Raw genomic sequence first — 21,778 nt, 5'->3', positions numbered from 1 at the left:
GAGACTGACAGTACTGTAAAACTGTTACCATTGGATATCGCCGGTTTTGGTTCAACGCCTCAAATGTCACCCATAAATCACACAAGGGATCATGGGGGCTAGGAATAAAGTGGATAGTATTTACTTTGGGTTTAAATATATATATGATGCTTGTAGTTATGTACTTTTATTTGTAACAGAGTATTTTTACACTGCGGTATCTTTTCTTGCCTGCTACAGCAGATAAGCACCTACTTATTTCTTTTTCTTCTCTCATGTCCTGTCATCTAATGTGAGCAGTTGAAGTTTCCTCTTTTAGCCACTAGATGGCGTTCCAGTTGCACAAATGAGCAAGAGAGATACTGATCATTACTGTTCATTACTTTGCTCACTTTTGGGGACATACTGATTTCCTGGAGATTTACCCTAACCCCTAACACCAACCCTTAACCCCTTACTTACCCTTAGCTTGACCACTCACCCAAAAATCATCTTTTTTCCAACTGGGGGACACCGCTTTTGTCTCCAGTTCATCATCTGTCCCCAGTTAATTTCTTTTTAGTCCGCAATGTGTCCCTGAAGGTCGCCTAAGTTACACCCAGAGTGCTCAGTGTGTGTGTGTGTGTGTGTGTGTGTGTGTGTTCACAGCAACGTCCGGACGAGACAGAGAGGGAGGGCTGGGAGTATGCGTCGCTCTTCGGCTGGAGGTTCCACCTGAAGCCCAGGAAGACAGACAGCTTCAGGAGACGCAGGTGGAGGTGCCGCATGGAGCCGCTGGAGAAGACAGGACCCGCGGCCATCTTTGCTCTGGAGTGTTCTTTGGTGAGAGAGAGGCTGTAATAGACTTATCACATTAAATCATTACACAGTGACACAATAAGATGTCTGATGATGCCGTTTAAGATACACTACATGGCCGAAAATAAGTGGACACCTGAACATCTCAATCATATGTGATTCCCATTCCAAAACTATAGGCTTTAATCTGCTGCGTAAACAGCTTCCACTCTTCTGGGAAGTCTTTCCGTCAGACTGTAGAACCTGGCTGTAGGGATTTTCTCCCAGTCAGCCTCGACAGCATCAACACTGATGTTTGGTGATCAGATCTGGCTCACACTTGGTGCTCCAGTTCACGCCAAAGCTGCTGGATGGGACTGAGGTCAGGACTCTTTCTGCAGGATATCGCACATCAAATTGGGAAAACCCTGTCCTCCTGGACCTGGCTTTGCCCACGGGGACATTGTCATGATGTAGCAGGAAAGAGAAAAACACAAACTGTCACCACACAATTGCAAGCACTTTACTTTAAATAAATTATTGTCTGCAACATTACAAATTTTATTGGAGCTGAGGTGTCCAAACCACAAATATCTGCCCCAGATCAAAAGTATTTACACGTGTGCATGGGTGTCCACATACTTTCGGCCATGTTGTGCATGGTAAGGCTTTTCAGAGTCTTTAATTAAGACAGTCTTTTATTTTGAAGGCCCAGCTGTGTTTTATGACTGAGTTTCATGAATGCTTTATAGCAACTTCACTCACTGTCGCTTGCTTTATCTTTGTCTTCCTCCTCCTCTCAGCTATAGTTGAATGTTTTAACTTTTAACCTTCCTGCCTGGGATGCGAACTTCAACCGTAGATCTAGGAATTAACTTTTTAGGATTGTGCCGATAGCAAGCGAAATAGTCGGCAACCCAGAAAAGCCCTTGACCCAACTTTTTACAGAGGATAGGGGCAGAAAGCAAGGAGGATCCTGGCAGATAGCGCCCATCCTCTCTCTAAGCAGTTTGAGCTCCGGGAGGCGCTATAGAGCCCCTCTGGCAACTAAAACTGTATTTATGAAGTCCTTCATGCCAGGTGCAATCAGTACTTTTAACACAACAATGTGACAGATGAGTTTTAAACCAAAGACGGACAGACATCAGATGATTTTTAATGAACTTGATATGTTCGTCAAAGGCTCATTTATACTCCCTTTATGTAAGAAAATAGATCCCTCAGTTTCAAACATTGTCCTTTATGTTTGTGTAGACACAGCTAATAGATGGTGCTATAAGGCAGAGTCAGAAATTTCACACAACAAACAAGGCGACGGTGGAGGAGGTTGAAATATTGTACCTTTGAACAGAGGCAGCGAGACCCGTGCGGCCTTTATACACATCCTGACATGTGGATGGGGAATTCTTTTCTCTATTTTCACTATATACACCAATCAGGCAAAACATTTTCACCACCTGCCTAATATTGTGTAGGTCCCCTTTTTGCTGCCAAAACAGCCCTGACCCATGGAGGCATGGACTCCACTAGACCTCTGAAGTTGTGCTGTTGTATCTGGCACCAAGACGTTAGCAGCAGGTCCTTCAAGTTCTGTAAGTTACGAGGTGGGGCCTCCATGGATCGGACTTGTTTGTCCAGCACATCTCACAGATGCTCCATTGGATTGAGATCTGGGGTATTTGGAGGCCCAGACAACACCTCAAGCTCCTTGTGTTTCCATGAATGGGTGTACATGGTCTGCAACAATGCTTAGAAAGGTGGTACGTGTCAAAGTAACATCCACATGGACGGCAGGACCCAAGGTTTTCCCAGCAGAACATTGCCCAAAGCATCACACTGCCTCCACCGGCTTGCCTTCTTCCCATTGTGCATCCTGGTGCCATGTGTTCCCCCAGAAAAGCGACGCACACGCATCTGGCCATCAACGTGAGCTATAAAAAAAATGTGATTCATCAGCTCTTTCAGCAGTGGACAGGGGTCAGCATGGGCACCCTGACTGGTCTGCGTCTATGCAGCCCCGTACGCAACAAACTGCGATCTATCAGAACCAGCATTAACTTCTTCAGCAATTTGAGCTACAGTAGCTCGTCTGTTGGATTGGACCACACGGGCCAGCCTTCACTCCCCACATTCATCAATGAGCCTTGGCCACCCACGACCCTGTCGACGGTTCGCCACTATTCCTTCCTTGGACCACTTTTGATAGACACTGACCACTGCAGACCGGGAACACCCCACAAGAACCGCAGTTTTGGAGATGCCCTGACCCAGTCATCTAGCCATCACAATTTGGCCCTTGTCAAACTTGCTCAGATCCTTACGCTTGCCCATTTTTCCTGCTTCTAACACATCACATTGAGGACAGAATGTTGCCTAATATATCCCACCTACTAACAGGTGCCATGATGAGGAGATATTCAGTGTTATTCACTTCACCTGTCAGTGGTCACAATGTTATGCCTGATCGTTGTATTGCTATTTAGGCCTGATTTAACTGTCTTCATGGTCTTGCTTTAACTGCGCTACACTGCCTCCGTGATTCAGTGGTACCCCTCTGTTTCTGTATCTGTCAGCTTTCAGGAAACGTGCACATATATGGATGAAATGAATCCTTGCTACTCGTTCGCCTTAATGTTTTTGTTGTTTTTTGTTTGTTTGATGGGTCACAGACAAATTTCCCCTCTGGTGTACAATAAAGATATTTGTTATTCTGTTGTATTCGTCCTGCAGAGCAGTATAGAGGACAAGAATGACGACAAGTCCGTCACCACCACATTCGGAGTCAACAGACCGACCATTTCCTGTTTCTTTGACCGTAAGACACTGCACAAGACATTTTTCATCTTCTTTGGCTCCCTTCATACTCCCCCTTCTTCACCTCATCAATACAATGATTTGTGTGTGTGTGTGTAGGCGGAACCCGCTACCACCTGCGCTGCTACCTGTACCAAGCCAGAGACCTGCTGGCCATGGACAAAGACAGCTTCTCAGGTACTGTGCTCGAAATCTTTGACATTTTTCTCATCATCTGCTGACGCTGTGCCGCCATCTGGTGGCTGGAACGAGGAAAGCAGTGAAGGGAGGTGACCACAGAAGCAGAATCCAGCAGAAGGTTTTTACTTTTTCGTTAAACTTCCTGCCTTTATGAATCTGCTTGTGTCAGATTCAAGCCTTCTTGTGTATTTTGCAGACTAACGTGGGTCATCTATCCTTGATTTCCATGTCAGACCAATTTTAGGTCAGAGACAAAAGAAACCTGCACTTTTTTTCTTATAGCATCTAGTCGTGCCCCAGAAAGGCAAAATTTCTTCTCAGTTCCCTGCTGACACTGGCATTAGCAAACGCTGTATTTAATGAATTTACAGTAACAAACATTAACATTGTAATAAGGACTCGGCATCAAAGGAGCCATATTTAGAGCTAATACTGCCAATATTTTTATATGAACACTGAATTCAATGAGTGTGTAATGGGGCCTGGAAAACATCAGTTCATAAAGGTTTAATCGTCACACAGTGCCGGCATAGGCAGTATACGCGAATGCTAGGGGCGCCATCATCCACAGGGGGCGCCACAAATGGGGGAAGTCTTATATGTTTTTTTACTAACACTATAACTACTTTTACCTCCTTACACTCTACCCACTCTCTGGAGGAGATGGGCGGAGTTATCTGACGTTACGTGAACCCTCAAACAAAAAGCTCTGTGGTGCCCACTCAACCACCACGACGCTACTGAGAGCACTGGATGTGGAGCGATGGGGCACCAAATGTGCTCGGACCGCCGCTGTTGCCAAGAGTTGCAAAGCATGAACATTTAGAAATTTTGCTTTTATCCTCTCAGGCAGCTCAGAGCCTTGACAGTGTCTTTAATATCAAACTGTGTTACTGTGTTTTATATAGCCACACACAGAGATTTAATTTCAAAAATACCCAGATTACTAACAGAGGTTGTTGTTACTGTACTGTAGCAGTGAGAGAAAGAGGAGATAGTGAAGTTACAGAAAGGAGGAGTGACACACAAAGAGAGGGCAAAGAAAGAAAACGAGAAAATGTTTTTCTTTTATCTGAAGAAGGTCATGGAAACTCCGGCTACTGTGTGTGTGTTCGTTAATCAGAAACCCACCGCAGACTCAGATGTAAAAACAGAGACGAGGCTTTAAATAACAGAGGGATGAATAGACGGAGGAAGAGAGAAATGATAGATGATGGAGGGAGGCTGGTTAAAGAGAGGGTTAGACACACACACACACAGTGTAACGGATGAGTAGAGTTGATGGATGGGCTTCAGTTGTGTGTTAATCTAGTGTTATACGGCGTCTGGGCGGCCGTGATTAAAGACTGAGTCAGAGAGATCTTTCTTTCTTTGTCTTTCTTTTATCGGTGTATCCGTCTGTCTTTATTTCTGTGTGTCTGAACCTCTTTCCTCCTGTCTGTCTGTCTGTCTGTCTCTGTGTTTCAACGCTTGGGCTCTTGTCTGGAAACCATTCGTCCTCTGTGGAGCAGTTTTTACTCCAGCACAGGAGGTTAAATAAAAGTGGATGGTGCCAATAAACTGTAGCCCTTTTTAGATAGGAATTGTGCAAATTTGCAGGAAAGCCCAATCAGTCTTCTTTCAGCAGCCCAATCAGTCTTCTTTCAGCATTGGCAGTATAAAAACAAAATCGGGAATTGCGGCAAAATGCCGACCAAGTAACAAAACGTGTAGCTCAGCATGTGACGTAAACAGTGCCGTGGAAGGGAAGCTGCGGCTAGTCACACGGCGATTCTCTCGTAAGTCGGCCCGTTCTTCACCGTCCCCGTCACCTGACAGTTATTGGTCTCTTTGTTTGCGAGGGCAAGGAGGGCGCGCAATTCCTTGTCTCCCCAGTTGCTCATCTTTACAGTGTCTGTCAGGTTTGCGTTTCCCTCTTGCTACTAGCTGCTCGCTCATTCCTGCTATCAGCTGTTTCCTGTTTATCCACCGCCAGTGGGTCGCACATGCGGCGTCATCAACAGCTCCTCCCACAAGTCATCAACAGCCCCTCCCGTTGTGGAAGGCCGCCTCTGTCTGTTTAAACTTAAGGGTTCCGCCAATATGACTACCCTACAAGGCGAAAAATTGGGCACCTCGGATCAACTCGCCAATCCAGCTCTGTGTGTCTAAATGCTCGCAGCTTGCCGGCAAATCGGCCCAACATTCGTGGAAAATCTGGCAGTGTAAAAGGGGCTTATGATAGCTTCCTCTGTGTTGGACGCTCTGACTCTCCGTCCCTTCAAAAGTCAGTGCTGTTGGTCAGTGACGCAAATTTGAGTTCTTTCTTTCTGACCTTTGCCAAGGAGGTCGTGTTTTCGGTGATAGTAAATGGCATCATAAGCCCTGTTTCCACAGTACACAGTACACTTTTTTCTGTTTCCACTGTGAAAAGTTGTGGATGGTACCAATAGAACCGTTCCTTACCGTCCCCATGTTTGGTCCCCCCTCTGTTGGGGTACCTAGCACACAGATGTGGTACTAAAAGGTGGAGCTGTGAACACTGCAGTCTGATTGGTCAGTAGAGGACGGTCACTCTGCTCAGGGCTGAGTTGTGTCTGGTTTTGAGGCTCATGTAACCACTGTTCATACTGTGGAGAGTTTTATTAGTAAACTGTAACTATAAAATGAAAGGATGTTTTGCTGCCTCTCACAGCAGCTGGAGTCTGAGAAAAAATATCTTCATTCACTGGGCCGACTGCCGGCGACTTTTAAGGTGGAACGTTAACTTGTAATGTTTCTCAATGCATGAGTTGATGACGTGAATTCATCAACACACCTTAAATTTCACTGTGTTAACTTTGACCATCACTTTAGTTTTTATGTGACAGACACTTTTAGTAATGAGTGGATCTTCAGGCGTTTATATGTATTAATTTTGATCAGATTATGTGAACTGCATATATTCTAATCCTCACTCAGAGAAAAAAAAAGCATCGTGGAGCGTTGTTCCTGTGGGCTACAGCAACACTAAACCCCTGAGCTTGCCTGAGAAGGACTAAATGCACAAAGCTGCTGTTTTTAAATATCCCATGGAGAGAGACTCTCACTGCAGCCTGTTGTATTTTGTTCAGCCTCGTTCTGTGGACGATAAATGAGGTGCAGACTGACAAAGGAGGAAATACAGTGAGTGCTGGACGGAGCAGTGAGTGACAACAACCCCGCCCACATTTAAGGGTAATGTTTGCAGTGGAAACGCTAGGGTCTAGGTACCATGACTGAAGGGTTACTGTTGGTTCCAAAGGTACCATACCGAAAGTGTGATGGAAACGGGCTAAAATTACCAGAGAGATCCACCTGGCTGCTTGCCAATTACTATTTACATAATGGGGTGACCTCCATCGTACTTAAATACCATTAGTATCAACCTTTCCTTTAATGGCATCAAAACACCAGTAAATCTCACCTCTTGCTTGATTTGATTGACACTGTCAAACGGTGAGATTCTGCGCCTTGTGCTGAAAAGTTGAGAACTTTCATATGCGTCTAAAAACAGCCAGAAAACCGTGGGTTGCTGTGCAAGAGAGTAGCACACACCACACGCTGTGTACTGTAGGAAAACTTTGGTTTGCTGACGAGTGGTGACGCATCTCTGTGTGATCATGGCCATAGAGGACTGGACAGTCCGACTTGATGGAGGTCTGCCCTCTCCAAGTGCCCATCTAGATTCTTTCGTTCTTTCTTTCTTTACTTCCGTCTTTTTTAAATGTATTTTTGGTAATGAGCTAAGTTTCCACATTTAGATATCTTCTCATTATTTTTCCTCTTCCTCTCCTTTCCCATTCTATCTCTCTCGCTCCCTGTCCCTCATGATTCGTGTCCTCCATCTCTCCGTCTTTCTCTTCCTCTACTAACTCTCTCTCTTCCCAGTCTTCGTTGTGTTTATGGACCCCTGTGTCTCCCGGGGCCCTGGCTGCTGCTGCTGCTGCTTCCCCTCCACACACACACTAACAAACTTACATAACCCCCCTGGGCTGTTTGTATTGCTGTTTACATGAGCTAATGGGCTATTGGGAATGGACGGTAATTGAATGGGTCACCACGGGTGGTGTGTCTGTACAGTGTGTGTGTGTGTGTGTGTATGTGTGTGTGTGCGTGCGTGCGTGCGTGCATGCGTGACTTCCAAGGTTAATTGAGGGCTGGTGGGAAAATGCAACTTAGCTTCTGTTTACTCTATCGCTAACGGCTCCGTAGAGACTCTTTACCCTGCCTGAAATAACAAACTACTCACTGTGTGTGTATGTGTGTGTGTGTGTAACTGTACATATATGTGTGCTGTTATGCATGTGCCCACATTGTAAGTTGTGTGCGTGCGTGTGTGTGTGTGTGTGTGTGTGTGTGTGTGTGTGTTAACGTGGAGGAGAGTTGTTGTGACCTGGAATAACAAACTTCTCCGAGCGGCGTTCCCAGCCTTCCGTCTCAAGCTCGGCATTCCCAAGCTGCTGATGTCACTATGTGGGACGCCGGGACAGTTTGGACACACACGCATGAGTTTGTCCTGCTATACTTGTGAGGACGCACGTTAAGAATGCGTTCCCTCGTTCCAGCTATAACCTCATCCTGTACTCTGCATCTGAGGACGGCAGCTTCAACTGAGGCGTTCAAGTGCCTGCTTCAAACTGACCCAGGATCTGTTCACTGCCAGTTTAGGTTTCAAATTATCAGGCAAATGGAGACTTTACCTACCCTCCTTTTGTTTTGACGTGCATCTTTCACTTTACAGTGACTTTTGTTTCTATAGTCTACTTTTGTTTGAAGGGATCAGATTTTTTTAAGTTTGTTTGACGAAACTCATATCACATGTCCAGGCCTCGACTATTAAGGAGCATGTGAAGTTTCAAGTAGATTGAACGAAGCTACGCTTAAGTTAATGCCAATTGTTGTGTTTTGGCGTAACGTCGACCTTTGCCCCGCCCTCATGGCAACACTGTTTGACGAAAACTCACAGTTTCCACAATAAAGCATCATCAAGGCCTTAAGGCTGTATTGACCAAGTTTGAGGTGGATGTGGTCAACTTTGTAGGAGATATACATCAAAGTATAAAACATGTAATTCCCTGTTACCAGTAGGGGGCGCTATAACTATCACTAATTACTGACATGTAGATGTGTTCAGGGCGGGACTGTCATTAACCCTGTGAAGTACGTATGCTGGAGTTATAAACTACTTCCTGTTTTGTGGCGGACAGACAGTTTGAAGTCGATGTGATAAAATCTCTAGCACTAGTTTATTAAAGTACGACCCCTGGAAATGGCCAAAAATTTCACAGTAAATTCAAAATGGCCGACTTCCTGTTTGGTTTAGAGAATGGCTCCAAGAGGCTTTTTTGTACATCTTGGGACGTTACACATGCCTACCAAGTTTCATACACGTCAGTCAAACCAGCTTTGGGGGCTGCATCGTTGAAAGTGTGTAGGGTGCGCTACTGAGCCATTTTTGTGCTCCTGAGCTCAAGACCCTTAAAATTATGATTTTGTTTTGCCAGATGTGATATATGTGCAAAGAGTTTTTGAGTATGATAAGCCTCCCAAAAAGGCAATTCATTTGAAGGAAGAATAATAATTCGGTGCGAGGACCCTAACGAGCAAACACACCCTGAAAACTACTTGTTTTTTTCTGTCTTCAGACCCGTACGCCATTGTGTCGTTCCTCCATCAGTCCCAGAAAACAGTGACGGTGCGTAACACTCTGAATCCCACCTGGGACCAGACGCTCATCTTCTATGAGGTGGAGATTTGTGGCGACCCCGAGGCCACGATGGCCAATCCGCCCAACGTGGTGGTGGAGCTTTACGATCAGGACACATACGTGAGTGTCGGAAGTCTGAGTATTTTATTTTTCTAGCTTCTAACTTCCATGTCAAGAGAAATGTTAAAACACGTGTGTTTTTAATGTCCAGGGCGCAGATGAGTTCATGGGCCGCTGTGTGTGCCAGCCCACCCTCACCACCTCCCCCCAGCTGGCCTGGTTCCCGATTCGCCAAGGGGACAAGAACGCCGGCGAGCTGCTGGCCGCCTTTGAACTGATACGCAGAGAAAAGGTCGGAGGTCAACCTGCAGTCCTTAGCAACATCACCACTTACTTCATCTTCTGCTTTATGGAGGACTAAAGCTGCCATTATGATAAATAAATCACTCAATAAATGAACTTATAAAGAAATAAATGTGGAAATAAAAGCCTCAATTAAGTGTGCAGGTTAATTTGAAAACAAAAAAATATCCACAGAAATAGAAAAATAATACATAATTTTTGTATTTATTCCATTTCCATTTGTTATATTTCTCGTTTTCCAAAAATACGAATTTTTCAAATTACTGTTTTTGCGTTCTTTTTTTCATATTTATTTATTTCCAAATGTATATTATCTATTTCTGCTTTTATTTATGTCCCTGTTTATTAATTTTCTTATATATTTATTATTTCTTTCTTTTTCTTTTTTTGGTTTCTGTATTTCTAAGGTGAAAACAAGAATAAGTAATTTGTCAAATTTATTATTATTTATATTAGTATTATTATTATTATTATTATTTTATTTTAGAATTTATTTCTTTTCATATCCAGTTATTTCCTAATTCATAACGTCATGTTTACATTTATTTCTGCCCTTATTTTTTTCCCATTTATTTATTTCCCTATTTATTTATTCCTTTTTTTATTTGTTCCTGTATAAATTACAAAAACAAACAATTTGTAAAATGTATTTATGTTTTTGGCAAATTGGTTATTTATTTCCCTATTTATTTGTTTTTATTTATTTCTGTATTTCTTCACAAAATAAGGGAATACAAAAATAAGTTATGTATAAAATTTATTTTTTTCAACAAATTACTTATTTTTGTATTTATTTTTATATTTAATTTTATTATTTAATTTTTTATTTTCTGTTCACATCTATTTCTTCTTTTATTTATGTCCCTATTTATTTATATATATTTTATTTGTTGCTGTATTTCTTCACTAAAACATGATTAAAATAATAAGTAATTAAAAGAAAAAATACATTTTATTAATTTATTTTTTGCATTTCTCTGCATATTTATATATATCAAAATAACCTGCACTCTTATGTCATAACTGAGGCTTTTATTTTAATATTTCTTTCTTTATAATTTCATTTATCAATTTATTGAGCCATTTACTTATTATAACCGCATTTTCAGGCCTCCATTATCTTTCCTATATTGTCTTTATTGTCCTTTTTCTCCTGTTCATGTTCAAATCATGAAAACTGCATGCTGTGTTTAAGGAGTTTTGGAATATGAATATTTCATCTCGTGAAGTGTGATGTCAGTCCACTAACTTTATTCACACTCATTTCAGTAATTTTATAACAATAATTTTTCTGTCCATTTTTTGTCTGCAGCCAGCGGTTCATCATATCCCAGGTCAAGAGGTCAGTTTATCATTTTCTTCCATTTTTTTCTGCTCCCTCTCTTTGTCTCTGTACCTTTTTATCAAATTTATCTGTCTTTATTTCACTGTTTTGTACATTTCCAGCCTTTAAAACCAAACTTGTCTGTTCCTGTCTCACGTACAGGGAGACATCATGACCTCCACCCACGTTCTAGATGAGGTAAGACCACACAGACAACAACTTCTCCCCACAGAGTCCGATATCCTATATTATCCGATCATTCAAATTAAAGGGATAGTGCACCCAAACATGAAAATTCATCCATTATCTACTCACCCATATGCCGAGGGAGGCCCTGGTGAAGTTTTAGAGTCCTCACATCACTTGCGGAGATCCAAGGGGAGAGTGGGTAGCAACACAACTCCACCTAATGGAGGCTGACGGCGCCCCAGATTAAAACATCCAAAAACACATAATTGAAACCACAAAATATCTCCATACTGCTCGTCCGTAGTGATCCAAGTGTCATTTGAACTCTGTTTTTAGCCTCATTGTAGCCTGCGCTCACACATGAACGCGGTGCACAGACAGGCAGTTAGAGCTATGAGGCTAAAAACATAGTTCAAATGACGTTTTTCCAAACAACTTTTTATGTCGGGGCTTCAGGACACTTGGATCACTACGGACGAGCAGTATGGAGATATTTTGTAGTTTCAATTATGTGTTTTTGGACGTTTGAATCTGGGACGCCGTAAGCCTCCATTAGGTGGAGTTGTGTTGCTACCCACTCTCCCCTTGGATCTCCACAAGTGATGTGAGGACTCTAAAACTTCACCTGATCCTCCATCGGCATATGGGTGAGTAGATAATGGCTGAATTTTCATTTTTGGGTGCACTATCCCTTTAAGACTGTAATGAGAGTGACATGGTTTGAAAGTGACCTCTGATATGATTATTAGAAATCCAAATGGTGTTCTCTTGTCTATGTGCGCTCCTCACATGTAACCAAACATGGTGAGAGTTTTTATTTCATACAGCAACACATCTGTGGTGAGAACAAGCAACTCTGTACAATTAAGGAGCGTTGAATAATAATAACACGAGAATCCTGCTTTAAAACGATTCAGAAACATCATGCATGTCTCTGGTGATTGTGCATTTCCTCTAAAATATGTGCGGAATATGAAATGTGAAATTGTTCATTTCTTCTCTGATGTTTTTTACCTTTTGCTGATGCAGTTCTTCTCTTTTATTTCACTGCTCTTCATCTTTTCTCCGTCTCTTTTTCTTCAATGTTGCTTCCTCAGTTGATGTTTCCGGGATTCCTCTCTGAAAACCTGCAGCAATGGGTACAATATATATATACACACACACAGAAGGAGATAGGAAAACCAGACCCATCCAACCTGTTTCATGTCTGCATGTCTGTACGACATCATCATACATGCGTGCTCCAGACCAGCCCTCATATATCACCTTCTTACTCGTGAATTGTGCGCCTTTTTTTCCTCATTTCATACTCTAATATATAATCCAACATTCCACTAACATTTTATTTTCTGTTTCATATTTAGTTGGTTTGTATGGAAGGCCAGAGAGGACATTTATAAAGATGATCATTTAAATTTTATCCATACAGGTAAAAATAAAGTTTATGATTCTGACCTACAGTAGCATTCATGTAGTATCATTAAAATAACAAGCCATTTTCACGTAATCACGAAATGAGAATTTCATAATTACAAGAAAGATCAAAATTTTGTATTTGATATTTAACAATTAGGAGAACACATCATGTAACGTAACAAAAGACGACAAATATAACATGTCCTCTTCAGCTGTTTTGTGCTCATGTCACCAGTAACCGACTTCACCTACATTGGTCTTCACTTGAATGTTATTTGTGTGGTTTTAACGCTCAAAAACTCACTTGACATGATGATACTAAACATGTAGATATTTAACATGTATTTATGTGACTTGAAAGTGAACAGCATGGCTCGTTTTCATGGGTTTTGTTAAAGTATGGAGGACTAAAGCTAATGTAAATGTCAAAATAAAAGCCTTGATTATTAATTAAATGTGCAGATTAGTTTTAAAAATGAACACATATGCACAGAAATAGAAAAACTACATTTATTTATTTGACCAAGTATTTGAGAAAAGTAGAAATAGAAACTAGTATTAATTAGTATTTAGTTTTCAAATTATTTGCATATTTATTTAAAATTGAATTGAATACTCAGATTTGTTTTATTGTGGATTTTTTAATTCTCAATTTTTTTCTTTTATAATTTCATTTATTTATTTATTTATTTATTATAATGTTAGCTTTAGTCCTCCATGCTTTTATCTCGTGTCTCCTGTTGATGACCTGTCTCCGACTCACCACTGTCCTGTGTTCCTACTGGCAGCCGGAGGAGTCGGACCTCCCGCACCCGCCCCCTCAGAGAGAGCCCAACGTCTTCGTGGTTCCTCAGGGAATCAAACCTGTTCTGCAGAGAACCGCCATCGAGGTATCAATGTCAATATACATATAAGTAGGAACTATTTTCTCTCTACCAAACTAGATCGCCATGCAGAAAGAAGTGTGTATCTCCTGCTAGCTCACTTAGCACTACTGTGCTAGTCGACGTTACAGCTCAGCCAAGGAGGACGCCATTAATGTTTTCATCTGGCGCCGTTATGATCCTGAGCCTCTTGTCCATGAGTAGATGCACACTTTCTTCTGTGCAGTGATTCAGTTGTCGGGCGTAAATCAAGCAAATCGATCAAGTTGCGGGAAAAGTCACTTTCCTTCATTTTGTTTGGATCACACCCAACGTGAGTTTCAGTTTTGTGACACTACCTGCCGCCTGCGGGTTCATCCAACCCTTTAATGTGGTCGCTTTACTCTTTACCCAATTTACACATTACCTGGATTTATCACTTCCTGTTCCTCCATCTGAATTTGCACGTCATAATACAGATGAACTAATAAAGAATTTGTCGGTGAAGATGTTGTATCGTAGGCAAAAGGACTTGCTTGAGTTTCTTGAAGATGTTTCACCTCTTTCTCATCCAAGAGGCTTCTTCAGTTCTAACAGACTGGTGGGGAGTCGCAGGCTTTAAACTCTGTGTGGGTGTGGACCCTTACAGAGTCGCTAAGGTCACATGTGAGTGGAATGCACAGATTTGTACACTGGGGAAACAAAACAACCACTCTGCAGGCGCATGGCACAGCACAGAAGAGCCAGCTCCTCAGGTCAAGACTCAGCTGTCCACTAAAGCCCCATGTCCACCAAACACTTTCAGTACGGTACCTTTCGAACCAACAGTAACCCTTCAGACATGGCACCTAGACCCTAGTGTTTCCACTGCAAACAGTACTCTTAAATGTGTCACTCACTGCACCGTCCAGCACTCACTGTATTTCCTCATTATCGTCCACAGAACGAGGCTGCACGCCAACATTTTCAGCACAAAATAAAACAGGCTGCAGTGAGAGTCTCTCTCCATGGGATATTTAAAAACAGCAGCTTTGTGCATTTAGTCCTTCTCAGGCAAGCTCAGGGGTTTAGTGTTGCTGTAGCCCACAGGAACAACACTCCACGACACTTTCTTTTTCTCTGAGTGAGGATTAGAATATATGCAGTTCACATAATACGGTCAAAATTGAAGATCCACTCTTTACTTAAAGTGTCTGTCATATAAAAACTAAAGTGATGGTCAAAGTTGTCACAGTGAAATTTAAGGTGTGCTGATGGATTCACATCGTCACCTCATGCATTGAGTAACATTACAAGTTAACGTTCCACCTTAAAAGTTGCCGGCAGTCGGCCCAGTGAATGAAGTTATTTTTTCTCAGACTCCAGCTGCTGTGAGAGGCAGCAAAACATCCTTTCATTTTATAGTTACAGTTTACTAATAAAACTCTCCACAGTATGAACAGTGGTTACATGAGCCTCAAAACCAGACACAACTCAGCCCTGAGCAGAGTGACCGTCCTCTACTGACCAATCAGACTGCAGTGTTCACAGCTCCACCTTTTAGTACCAGATCTGTGTGCTAGGTACCCCAGCAGAGGGGGGACCAAACATGGGGACGGTACGGAACGGTTCTATTGGTACCATCCACAACTTTTCACAGTGGAAACAGAAAAAAAGTGTACTGAACTGAACTCAACTGAACTGCCCGTGGAAACGGGGCTTTACATCTAAAGGAGAAGGGACACTCCTTTGAGGACAGCAATGTTCACATCTTGGCCAGAGAAGACAGATAGTTTGAAAGAGGCGTGAAAGAAGCCATCTACCTCAAACTGGAACAACCAGTGTGAAACAGAGGAGGTGGGCTATGACACGTCTTGTCACCCACTTACAACGCAGTCCTAAGATCCCTCCCAGACGACTCAACACCCATTCACACCCGAACCCATCTAACCCTCATTAGTCGTTGAGGTGACAATGTGAGTCATTGACCCACCTGGCCACCATGTAAGTCGTTAGGGTCAGGTGGGACCAGGTGAGAATGGGTGTGAAGTCGTAATGGGAGGGATCCTAAGACTGCATTATGGGTGATATTTCTGACAATTTACCAATCGATTAATCTAGTAATCATTTCTGCTCTAAAAGGGGCCTTGAGGCATGACAATTAATTTACAAGATCATAAATAACCCAAAACATTTGCAGATTCAAGCCTCTAAAATGGCAGCATTTACTGCTTTTCTTGGGAGATCTTGTAATTTGTTTGGTGTTTGGGCGGTTCATCAAACAAAACAACCAGATCTAAGATCCAGGCTCGAGGAATTTTGTAATAATTTCTGTCATAGATTAAAGGAGTAGCTGATGATCAGAATAAATGACCACCTGTACCTTCCTGTCCCCTCTGTCAGATCTTGGCGTGGGGCGTCCGCAACCTGAAGAGTTTCCAGTTGGCGAGCATCACCTCCCCGAGCCTGCAGGTGGAGTGCGGAGGCATCATGGTCCAGAGCTGCGTCATCCGCAGCATGAAGAAGAAGCCCAACTTCGACGTCAACATGCTCATCCTTGATGTGGTGAGAACACGCCGACGCACTCTACTGTACATATACACACACTACACAGATGTAATCAGTGCAGAGGCTTTCATGGCTAATGAGAGCTCTGCTGTGATTTGGTTGGCGTCAGTCGTTTGTCTTCATCAGTGAAGCCACAATATTGAACTCTGCTGTTTCTTCTCTTCTTTTAGAAAAGTAGAAATCCCCTGTTAGCAGAAAAGCACTAATTCTGAATGTGGACGCTGTAGAAGTCACACGTTTTCAGAAGCTTCCAGCTCAGTTGCAGATCTGATTTACGATCCAAAACACAACGTGTCTGCAGGGTGAAAGACTTCTCTCACTGATGTCAGTGTATACATTACTGACGCCGAGTAAACGCAGGGTGGAGATGTTTTATCACGGTTGTGACTGTGGCACCAATGCTGACTAGATGCTTTTAATCAGGATGTTATTGCAGAACAAGAACATAAATCAGACAACATGCGTGTATCTTAAAGCATAGATACATGGCAGGTAGAATCGGTGACAAAGAGCCTCAACAAAAATACATTTCTCTAGATTTCAGGTCTCGTATGTAATTCAGCAGTGTAGAGATTCATCTACCTCTCACAATAATAAAAGAACAACGGGCAGAGGGTTTTCTTAGGACTGACAGGCCAGACAGAACACGTGTCAAGAAACTTTCATTGTGGTCTCATTTGCACCAAAATTCACCACCAAAACTCCCTCTGTCTCTCATTCACTTCAATTAAAATCCATGTGACTACTTTGGTGTGATTTGTGGGACTTTTGCATGTCATAGCTAATATTTATTTCAGCTTTGGCCAGTTTTTTTCCATCGTCGACCTCTAGAAACTGTTTTGTCATAAGGAATCAGAAAGTCATTAAAAATTCCGCATTACCAGTACAAATGGAACGCACCATCAGTAGCAAAATGAATCCATAAAATAGCATGTGTAAATGGTCTAAAATATTGTCTGTAGTTAACCCATGAATAGTTGTCCATTGACATCCCTGTCCTGGATGCCTTTTTTAGGATAAATGTTAAAGCTTCTGCTCCAGATGAATCTAAAGCTGATTATAGACTTGTGTGGTCATGAAACCGCGTCTGTGTGCTGAACTACTAAAGTTCTTTTAATTCAGTCATTTTTTTAATCAACACAAAACCAGGATACTGACAGCAAGAGGGAGCCTCAAGACTCTTTACATATTCTACAGCCATAAACGTGTCCTCCATGAATATATTTCCAGTGGGTTTACATCAATGCCATTACATTTAACATAAGTGTTTTCTTATAAAAACCTAAACTGAAATATGGAAATATTACGCACGTTTTTCCAAGCGGCAGCTCCAGTACAGGCTCCGAGAGTTTAATGTTAACAATATTAAGGTCTGAAGTTGATCACCTCGGTGTTTTATTATGACAGCTTTAACTGGAGTATGGAAATATTCACATATTTTTCCCTCAAATACATATCCTTGCTTTGGCTCTGGCAGTTTAATGTTAACAAGATTAAGGCCCTGTGTTGACCACCGCAAGTGTCTGACAGCCTCAACCGGACTGTGGAAATATGCACATATTTTTCCCTTAAATTCAGCCGCTGAACCGAGTCCAAGCATTTAATGTTAACAATATTAAGGTCTTAAGTTGACTGCGTAAGTGTTTTCGTATGCCACGGGGGCATAAGAAAATGTCATGTGCATAGTTTCCTTAAATACAACTCTTTGAAGAGTCTAACCACCTCATGTTAGCTCCCTCAGTTTATTGTGTGAGTTTAGCATCATCAGCCCCACTTAAGCCTTTTTTAAAACCAGAGAGGTCAAATGGATTAGAGTCACAAACTCTCTTTATTCTCTCCGAGCTGGCTCTGCTAAATGAGGTGATGCTGAAGTGCACAGATTTCCCTCTTAAAGAAAACTTTAACTGGACTTACCCGTTTTCTGGTGGACATGTGGCATTGTATGGAGGACAAAATGTGCAGATATAATAACCAAATAAATGAAAAAATATATAAATGAATAAAAGCCTAATTTATCAAATACTGTGCATGTTAATTTGAAAATAAATATACACAAGTATAAAATAATAAATACATTTTATTTATATATTTTTTATTTCTTCTATATCTACCTATTTTTCAAATATTAGTAATTTGTCAAATGAATAAAAAATATTATATTTTTGACAAATTATGTAATAAATCGTATTTATATATATATTTTTGACAAATTCCTTATTTTTGTATTTCTTTATTTTTCGTATTTAATTATTTTCCAACTTATTTTTTTTCTGTTTACATTCATTTTTTCTATTTCCCAATTAAATCATTTCCCCATTTGTTTATTACTGTATTTCTTTACAGAATAAATAAGTACAAAAATAAATAATATGTCAAACAAACAAACAATATTTATTTTTTCAATTTTTACTTTTCCTCAAAAATTAATAACTTGTCAAATAAATAAATACATATAATTTTTCTTGGACAATTTACGCAACTTAAATAAATAAATTATTAAAATTAAATTTCTTTATTCTTTTTGTATTGATTTTCCTATTTATTATTTTCTGTTTACATTTCTTTCTGCTATTTATTTATTTATTTTTTAAAATGTATTCTTTATTTATTATTTATTTTATTTATAAGTAATTTGTCAAATAGCTATTAATATTTGTTTTATTTCTGTTTTGTATGTCTTCTATTTCTACTTCTTTCTCAAAAATGATGAAAAAATTCAAATAAGGAAATACATTTTATTTATGTAAACATTTTTTGACAAATTACTGATTTTTATATCTATTTATTTTCATATTTAATTTTCCAATATATTATTTTCTGCTTACATTTATTTCTGTTTCTCAGTTTCTTTTCCGGTTTCTTTATTTCCATTTTATATAAATCTGTTTTTATTTCTTCACAAAACAAGTAGATACAAATTTAAGTAAACTGTTTGATAAATAAATCCATTTATTTATTTATTTTTTCTATTTATTTTTTGTCCATCTATTTATTGATTGAACCATGCATTTAATAACTTATTTATTTATTATAATGGCAGCTTTATACCTCCTTACTTTACATGGAATAATCAGATTATATGAAATTGTCAAGTTAAGGTGACATTCGATGCCAGTCGGCTGGTTTCACAGTGCATTTTTGTTAAATTAGCACAGTGTGGAGAAGAACAGAGTCAGCCATGTTGTCATTTAAGATAAATGTTTCTTTTCATGGTGTCACTTTACACGTAAACACGTTTATTTGAGACCCTGAACTGACGTCTTAAGTTAAAGTTTGTGTCCTGATTTTCCTCACAAAGATCAAATATCTAGCTAAACGGATTCAGTCATTTCTTCCTTGACATGGGAGAGGTCAGCTAAGGTGTAACGATGCCGTGATTGGACTGTCACCAAGGCGTGTCCAATCAGCTTGAGACAGTTAGCAGTCACAGCCAATCACCATCAGGCGGGCAGGTGGCATATCCAATTAGAGTCTGGTGTAGATCAGAGGAAGTTGTTTTTATTCATGTTGTCTTTCTTTTTCATATCCTTTCCCTTTATTTATACCTCCATCATGATTTTCTCTTTTTAATCCCTTTTTCTTTATTCCCACAGAGACTTCCCTGCGAGGAGCTCTACATGCCGCCAATCGTCATCAAAGTCATCGACAACCGTCAGTTTGGGAGGAAGCCGGTAGTCGGTCAGTGCACCATCCGGTCGCTGGAGGAGTACCGGTGCAGCCTGGAGGAGGAACAAGCAACAGAGGAGGAGGAAGAGGAGGAATGGAGACGTAAGACATGGATGGATATAAATTTATCTCACAAAGAGCTAAAATAATTATCAGTGTTTAAGAATGTCTTCCTCTGTGTGTCTGCATGTGCAGGTGAGACACCCCAGTTAATTTCTGGGGATGTTTTCATTGACATTGATGACGAGGAGCCGCTCGTGCCTGACCAGGTAAAACCATCCCGTCAGTTTGGCAGTTAAAGATGTGAACAATACCTCGTTATTTTTTAGCAATAAATGCTCAATGACCAAAGAGGAAAAGACCAAAACCGTCAAAGACACAAATAGCTTTCAGTGTTTGTGCTGAGGGGGAGGGGCACTGCCGTCAGGGAAACCTTTAGTCCTGGCATTCATGTGGATACCAGCCTCCACCCTCCACCCACCCAAACAGCACTGCAGACCAAGCACACCCCCCATGGCAACAGCAAATTCCGTGATGGAAGTGGCCCCCCAGCAGGACAGTGCAGCATGCCACAAGGCGTCGACCTGGCCTCTAACTTCCCCAGATTCCAGTCTGATCAAGCTTCCGTGGGACGTGCTGGTACCCCACCTCACGACCCACGCGACTTAAAGGACCTGCCGCCAATGCCCTGGAGTTAGACTCCAAAGGACTTCCCTTGAGGACCTTTGTTGATGCCTTGACAAGTCAAAGCCAAGTCTGATCCAAGGAGGCCCCACTGTGGAACAGGGGTACCTCTGGGGTACCGGCATGTCCCACAAATGCTTGATAAGATTGGGATCAGGTGAATTTGGAGGCCAGGTCGACGCCTTGAGCTCTTTGTCACGTTCCTCGGACCATTCCTGAGCAGTTTTTATGGGGTGGCAAGGTGCATTGTCCTGCTGACGGGGAGGGGCACTGCTATCAGGGAGTGCTGTTGCCAAATGGGCTACTTGATGTGTAATGTGTTTGGGTGGGTGGAGCGCGTCAAGTGGCATCCTCAGGAATGTTACAGTATCGCAGCAGAACATTGCATTGGAACAAGATGATCAATGTTATTCAATTCACCTGTCCGTGGTTTTAATGTTTTGGCTGATCGGCGTATGTTGGACAGAGGAACATGTTAGTTTATGAGCATCAAGCGTTTTTCCCAATGAAGAGCTTGAAGACCCTCGAGATGTCATCTGGTTCATTAAAAAACATTCCTGGGATTATTAACCAGTGTGCGGACCTTGTCATTTTGTAATAAAATTCTAGTTACATTTGGTAAGTGCAATCCAGCAGGGACACAGCCGGGAATCTCATCTTAAAGTCCTGGTTAATTTGATGACACTTGCACTTACTAGCGTTTCCTGTGGTTGCTTCACAATAAAAGCAACTCTGTGGTCCCCTCGATGAGTGTTTTTAATTCGAAGCAGCAGCCAACCTGGTCAAATACTGACTCTAGGTCAGTGGCCCTCTGCGTCAGAGATGTACCCTTTAGTGGCGGTATGAGATCTACCGATGCTACTGCTTGGAGTCTGCTATTGGTGTCCCACAAGAAACCAAAAGCCAGTCGGGTTATTTTAATAAAAAAATAGCGTGCTAATATGTGTAGCATAATTATGTTTGTAACAGACTGATTTTAAGCTAAACTATGTTTTGTCTTAACCTAACTATGTGCTTTTGTTGCCTGAACCTATGGAAGTAAACCTAAAAACCTTTTTCACCTATGTTCTAAGTTTATTTTGAAAACAGACAGGATGCATTTGACGAGCTTAAATTGACATGCAGACCCTGAACATCCAAAACTGACGTTCGACGAGTATCTAGTTATAGTGTGACGGGTGTTGTTCTCTGTGAATCCCTTCTACTTATGTCGATCATTTCAATTTAGTGCTTGAATGGCGGACCCTGCCACCAACAGAGAAATTTACT

The 21,778-nt window shown here is 41.3% G+C and overlaps 1 protein-coding gene across 4 annotated transcripts in view; it reads left to right on the top strand.

Annotated features, from left to right (window-relative positions):
- dysf (dysferlin, limb girdle muscular dystrophy 2B (autosomal recessive)) overlaps nucleotides 1-21,778 on the top strand; it is a 155,194-nt gene that overhangs the window by 53,603 nt on the left and 79,813 nt on the right. For all 4 annotated transcript variants that reach the window (XM_050067920.1, XM_050067919.1, XM_050067918.1 and 1 more), the window contains 12 exons: nucleotides 628-801; nucleotides 3,487-3,571; nucleotides 3,670-3,747; nucleotides 9,396-9,577; nucleotides 9,669-9,809; nucleotides 11,133-11,162; nucleotides 11,307-11,342; nucleotides 12,431-12,472; nucleotides 13,538-13,639; nucleotides 15,995-16,156; nucleotides 19,753-19,927; nucleotides 20,021-20,094. In XM_050067920.1, the coding sequence (XP_049923877.1) occupies nucleotides 628-801; nucleotides 3,487-3,571; nucleotides 3,670-3,747; nucleotides 9,396-9,577; nucleotides 9,669-9,809; nucleotides 11,133-11,162; nucleotides 11,307-11,342; nucleotides 12,431-12,472; nucleotides 13,538-13,639; nucleotides 15,995-16,156; nucleotides 19,753-19,927; nucleotides 20,021-20,094 (1,281 nt within the window). The remainder of the gene's footprint in view (nucleotides 1-627; nucleotides 802-3,486; nucleotides 3,572-3,669; nucleotides 3,748-9,395; nucleotides 9,578-9,668; nucleotides 9,810-11,132; nucleotides 11,163-11,306; nucleotides 11,343-12,430; nucleotides 12,473-13,537; nucleotides 13,640-15,994; nucleotides 16,157-19,752; nucleotides 19,928-20,020; nucleotides 20,095-21,778) is intronic.

This window comes from Epinephelus moara, chromosome 17 (assembly GCF_006386435.1).
Source record: "Epinephelus moara isolate mb chromosome 17, YSFRI_EMoa_1.0, whole genome shotgun sequence".
NCBI lineage: Eukaryota > Metazoa > Chordata > Actinopteri > Perciformes > Serranidae > Epinephelus > Epinephelus moara.
This window is presented reverse-complemented; position numbering and strand designations above follow the sequence as displayed.